The sequence below is a fragment of the Pterocles gutturalis genome, unplaced genomic scaffold, assembly GCF_000699245.1.
Source record: "Pterocles gutturalis isolate BGI_N339 unplaced genomic scaffold, ASM69924v1 scaffold34224, whole genome shotgun sequence".
Taxonomy (NCBI): domain Eukaryota; kingdom Metazoa; phylum Chordata; class Aves; order Pterocliformes; family Pteroclidae; genus Pterocles; species Pterocles gutturalis.
Window position 1 is genome coordinate 1 of NW_010136870.1, and position 6269 is coordinate 6269.

The 6269-nt window shown below is 43.1% G+C and overlaps 1 protein-coding gene across 1 annotated transcript; it reads left to right on the top strand.

Moving 5' to 3' along the window:
- Positions 1-940: 940 nt before the first annotated feature.
- CCNA1 (cyclin A1) lies at positions 941-5588 on the top strand (the record flags this gene model as incomplete). Its single annotated transcript, XM_010082466.1, has 7 exons — positions 941-1184; positions 1388-1509; positions 2216-2439; positions 3070-3274; positions 4183-4296; positions 4968-5101; positions 5435-5588. Coding segments are annotated over 7 exons (1095 nt in total), but the record flags the coding sequence as incomplete, so codon positions are not given.
- Positions 5589-6269: the final 681 nt, after the last annotated feature.

Genomic DNA, 6269 nt, shown 5'->3' on the forward strand with positions numbered 1-6269 from the left:
ATGAGCGTGAGTTTCCCGAGATACCCTGCTAGTAACCGTTCGCTCTTAATCTACCGACACTCCCCTGTGCAAATGCTTTGAATAAATAATCCCTTCTGGGGATTCGGTGAAACTTTTATTTGGGCACTCTACCCTTTGAAGGGGGCGGTTTAAGAGAGGTGTATTCACTGATGCTTGCCCAGAGGTCCCATTGCCGTGTGGCTGGCCATCACCCCTTCAGGGAGGCTTTAAGAAGCTAAAAGTTCACAGCAAGGTGTCTGTCTGCATTTCTGTTCCTTGGGCTCTCCTGGAGTTTGCTGGTGTGGCAGGGAAAACATTATTGTATTGACTTATCAGACCTAAAATAGAAGCTGTTTATGTGTACACAAACTTTTCTCGGTTGTGACTGTAAAGCCTATGACTCAGTTGATGGCTCACTGATAGCAGATGATGGGAAGGATTCTGTCCTCATCCCATGTTATGGTCCTAGGGACTGTGATGCTTGATCTCAAAAGTTTAAACTTTGGTTTTTAACTCAGCATAAAATGCCTTCTTGCAGGTGAAGTCCTTCATAAGTCTGTGACAGTCCCTGAGTGCTTCCTTTTGTTACTGTAACTTGCTGCACATTAAAGCATCTGTTCCTTGCCGGAACTGAAAGTGGAGCAGACCCTGTATTTGCCAGCCCTGTCAGAACCAAGCAGCACCCTCACCTCCCTCCCCGTGGCCGTGGGTACTGGAGATGAGGCTGCTCTCCTGGTTTCTGACTTTTCACTGCACCTGTTGCAGCAAGACAGCAAGTACTTTTGACACACCAGCTGTAGCTGGTGGTTTCTCCAGTGAATTTTTGTGGTATTTGTCTGTTAGGCAAGGAAAGGGATTTTGCTTTCTAAAATAAGTGATACTTACTGTTGTTTTCTTCCCGAGTTACCGTCCCACAGCGTTACTGTGTGCTCTGTTTCAGGGTGCTACTGTTACCAGATGCTTCTCTGGCTCTGAAAACACCGTCCCTTCATTTGGAAAAGATGAATTACCCAACCGCATGGCGAGTGCTGCCTCAAAGCAGGGGTTCTCTATCTACATAGATGAAGCAGAACAGAAAGAAAACTACAACTGCCCAGTGGCTGAAGAGCTGGAGCCAAGCCTGTGTGAACTGGATACTAGTGCAATGACATCCAGTATTCACCTGCTGCTGGATCTGAGTACAGGTAACTCCTGTTCCTGCTCAGATGGTATCTATAGCACAAGGACATGTAGGGTGGTTATGAGCAGTGATGCTAGTAAGCTAGTGAGTAGCTTATGTTACAATAAATAACACTTCAAGATAAATTGGATTGTGTCTACATGAGGCACAACAGTTCTGTGCTAGAAAGTGAAGAGAAATGTCTTGCTGCTTCCTCTTACCTGTTAGGATCTCCTATGGTAGTGGACACATCCTTCCAGTCCCAGCCTGAGGATCACATGGAAGATGTCATAACTCTGACTGTGGGAGAGTATGCAGAAGACATTCATCAGTACCTCCGAGAGGCTGAAGTGAGTGGCTTGTAACCAGCTTATAGATATTTGTGGTCTTTGATGGGCTGCAATACTGGAAAGATGTATGGCTGCCCCAGGATAACCTGGGGCTGCCACTGCATGACAAAGGAGAGAAAGCAAGCAGTAAATGCCATCTCTGAAGGCAGCATCTAAAAAGATCTCATCACTGTCAGGTTGCTCTGTGTCCCTGAAATTGCCTGCCATTGGAGCATCTCTTGACTCTTTGGGATGAAGAATTATTGCAGATGGGAGTTAAATGCTGCAAAAATACTAAGGAAGTTAGATGTGATCTCACTGACCGATCTTTTGCTATAGTAGTAGTTTTTCTTACCTTTCTGTATCAGAGTACTAAAGTGCAGTCTCCCAATAGGAAGAGGAAAAATTGTTCAGAGTAGTTTTTGGGTCTCTCTGAATGGCTTGTATGTTCCTGATGGCCAAGACTGTCCATATTCCAGGAGGTCTTTTACTATGCTGCTACTAATGCTGTACTGCCTGTCTCTTCAGTGTAGAAATACTAATTTCTAGAGATGCTACTAGCTGCTAATTAATACTACTAGCACTATATAGTTAGTAGTAATGAGCTATTAGTAGTGGAACAACTCATGCTCTGTTTGGTATAAGTATAAAGAATGTTGATCAGCTCAGCCATCAATGGCTCCCTTTGGGGTGAGCATCCTGATTATTCAACTCTCTCCCCAAACAGGTCAGGTTCAGGCCCAAGCCCTACTACATGAGGAAGCAGCCAGATATCACAACAAGAATGCGTGCCATCTTGGTAGACTGGCTGGTGGAAGTAGGGGAAGAATATAAACTTCGGACAGAGACTTTGTACTTGGCAGTGAACTTCCTGGACAGGTTTCTTTCCTGCATGTCCGTTCTCAGGGGGAAGCTGCAGCTTGTAGGAACAGCAGCAATTCTTCTGGCTGCGTAAGTGTTTACTATCTCCTGAAATCTCAGTGAGCTAAAACTTATTTTTGGGCTGAGTCTTTTAGTTTAACTTGAAGGACTAAAGCTAGCAGTGGTAGGTAGCTTTTAATGATACCTCAATATTATCAACTTTGCCTGCTTTGGCACTAGCAAAATTAAGTATTTAATGTTTGTGATGTGAGGAGCTGTAGTGGGAAAACCTTGTCACCATAGCAGCGGGAGCAAAACCACTGTGTTAGGCTGCTAGCCTATAAGCCTGTAGTAGATTTACAGTTGCAATCTGCAATTAGCCTTGAACTGCTTTAATTAGACAGGGTACCCAGCATAGCCAATGAATGTAGGGGGTTTTGTCTGGAGCGCATTGTATTACTGAGACTTTCTTGGAGAACTTGCTATGAGTCAAGAGCTAACAAATTGAGTGTATTTCTGTCTAGACTGATGACTTGACTCTAAACATCTTTGTCCAAATCTGAACCTAAATTGTTACCTAGCCTGGAGGAAGGACTAAAATAAGAGCTCTACACAAATCTTAGTAATGTCATGTGCTCATTCTGATATATGTCCAGCAGAAAGCTTTCCTTTACCATAACTTTCAAGCTGACAAACGCAGCTTCTGTGTTCCTTTTTCAGGAAATATGAAGAGATCTACCCGCCAGAAGTGGATGAATTTGTGTATATAACAGATGATACCTACACAAAGAGGCAGCTGCTAAGAATGGAACACCTGCTTCTCAAAGTGTTGGCTTTTGACCTAACAGCCCCAACCATCAACCAGTTCCTCCTTCAGTATATTCAGAGGCATGGAGTCTGTATGAGGACAGAGAACTTTGCAAGGGTATGATTTATCCTCCTTTTTGGACTGAGCAGGGAGAAGTGATCCTAAGTAGAACCACTTGTATTTTGTTATCTGAGCCAAGAGGTTCTGCTACTAAAGTATATCAGAAGATAACTATTTTTCTCACTGCAAGTTTTATCTGGGACTGTAACAGGCCTAAAACTGCATGTTTTGTAGCCTGCTACCTTCGGTAGGTGGCTTGTGGGCTGAAACTTCTGGATAAATGGCTCATGGAAATCCTAAGTTTGGCCTATCTGTCTAGTCAGGGATAATGCACTGAGCAGGCAGCTAGGTGTTAGGAATCTGTTTTTTTCAACAGTACCTGCATAGCAAGTCTGCCCTGGTTGTGGTGGTACTACATATTGCTACACAGTGATACAGTATGTGCCTCCATAGGGGCATAGGTAATGCTGCTTAGAAACTGGGTAGCCTAAACTTATAGCAAAATATATTATGTGCTGCTTGTCTGCAAAGGGTATGGGATCATACAGTGAATCTCCTCTATCGGAGCCCAAATTCTGTTTCTTAGAGCTGTCTATTTATACCTGATCTCCAAGTGAGGTCCACCTATGTGAACAAGAGACTGAGATGATGGGAAGAGTGTGTCTTTTGAGTTTTTAAGTCTCTATCTGTAAAATTACATCTGAGCTGATGATGGGAACAGAACTTTAGATTAGAGTGTAGATTGTTTAGGCTTTGACAAAGCGTGGTCTTTCTGTCCCCACTGAAACATGCTAAAGGTTCTCCTGTAAGATCAGCAGGACTAAAATGCTGTTTCTACCCACCAGCCATGTAACTCATGTTTTTACATGAAACAGAAGATTGACAATTTTTGATGCTTGTTGTATTGGACTAACTGTACCAGCTAGGCTCATTCTGTTTGAAAGGCTTGTGGGGTTTTTGTTCAGTATCTTGCAGAGCTCAGTCTCCTTGAAGCTGATCCTTTTCTGAAGTACCTTCCTTCACAAACTGCTGCAGCAGCCTACTGTCTAGCAAACTATACAGTGAACAAGTCTTTCTGGGTAAGAACAACAGCTGCATGTTAATGAGTAGCTTAAGAATTTTATGTTATCATTAGAACTAGGCTGAGAAGCAGAAGGAGTAACTTCAAATTATGTTGTTATAGAGGCTGAAATCTTAGGGTGAATATCTGTTTCTGAGATAGTGGGACTGCCTGATAAATTAATATTAAAATCAACCTGAAATAGCCTGCTTCTCTAAAATGGGAGGGACCTTGCTGTCTTGCTTGCTTCCATCAAGTCTGTACCTAAGGCATTTTCAGTCTTTAATCTCCAAGACTCCTCCACCAAATACAATTCAAGGGCTTTCTGGGAGGGAGGGAAGAGCTGAATGTGTCCGCTTGAGTGGAGAGATTACCCTGAGTGGCTGCTTTAATGCAATCCTTGTTAGGCCTCTCAGATGTGTGTTGGAGTAGCTTTAGCAGAGAGCAGGATCCTGAAGAGATGTAATGGATGCCACAGGCTTAGAGCAGAAGGAGCTTCTTGTCAGATATTTGGCACTAAGGAAGGCCTGCAGTGAAATTGGTGGCAGGGTACACTTTAGATCCTTTTCAAGACTAAAGAATCTAGAGTGAGCACTGATGTAGTAAAAATGGTTTCTGCTTCTGTAGAAAATGTCTTCTAGATGAGGGTTGCCTACAATACAGTAACACTGGCTTTTCTCCTCTCACCAGCCAGAAGCACTTGCTGCATTCACTGGATATTCATTGAGTGAGATAGTGCCTTGCCTGACTGATCTGCACAAAGCATGCCTTGATGCTCCACATGGCCAACTGCAAGCAATTAGGGAGAAGTACAAGCGCACAAAGTAAGTAACCAGGAAGCCAGTGTTCTGTAACTTGGAGGCTGTAAGCACAGGATATCTCTGATGTAGCAACTTGGGCTGTAGCTGCCATAGCTGACAGACTTCTCATAGTGGTCAGCTTTTATTCCTGAAATGGAAGCCTCTGTCAGCCTCTTGAGGTGAAAACTTTTCTGACCAGAAGAGTAGCTCTCCCATAGGTATACAGATGTACTAGGTAACAGTTCTTCTGCAGTGTTGCGGGATGATTCTTTTCTTCCTCGGTGTATTGCACAAGAAGGTGATACCTTTAAATTTTCAGCTAAACTAATATCTTCAGTGACTGCATTTCTATTCCAGGTACCTGCAGGTGTCTCTTCTGGAGCCCCCAGCAGTTCTTCCTCTACAATAGAGGCTGTGGATCCTGGACTTGAAGTTTTTTGTCCCAGTCAGCAAAGCTGGTCTAACATTTCATGGAGCGCTGCAGGTCATGTGTCTAACCATAGTGATCAGAATGGGTTTTAGCTAGTATTTTTTTAATCAGATGCTGTTTTTAAAAAGGATATTAAACTATAGCTCTTAATATGATTGACAGCACTTTTAATAAATGTCTTATTACACTGTTCCTCTGAATCTTCTGACTCTAGTTAATATCTGCAGTAACAGTGGGTGGAATGGGTTGTGGGTTTTTTGGTTTTTTTTAACAAAATCATTGCGAGCAGGGCTTTTAAGCTATCTGGAGCGGTTTAAGTGTGGCTTGAAACAAGACAGCACAATACCTCCATATATACAAGTGTTTTGCTGCAATATTTTGTTTCTTCCTCTTCTGTGAGACAAGATCACGTGGTCATGAATAAACCTGTTTTCTGCCGCTTGTTTACCATATCACAGTGAAAACATCCAGATGCATGTGGTGTATGAACTGTGAACTTGTGTGTAGAAGACCATTAATGTTGAGGTAAAAGTCAAACTTCCCTTTATGGAGATGAGTAAGGGCGATTCCTCTGCAGGGAGCTGGAGGAAGGGGCAATTGTGGCTGGCAAAGCTTTAGGAACACGTCAAACACTGCTGACCAGACTGCAGTACAGAGAACTGCTAAAAGCTGTGAGGTACTGGAACTGTAGCATTGAGGGAGATGGCTGCTGTGTCATACTTGTGGTATTGAGTATTATGGCATAGCTGTCTGACATGACCT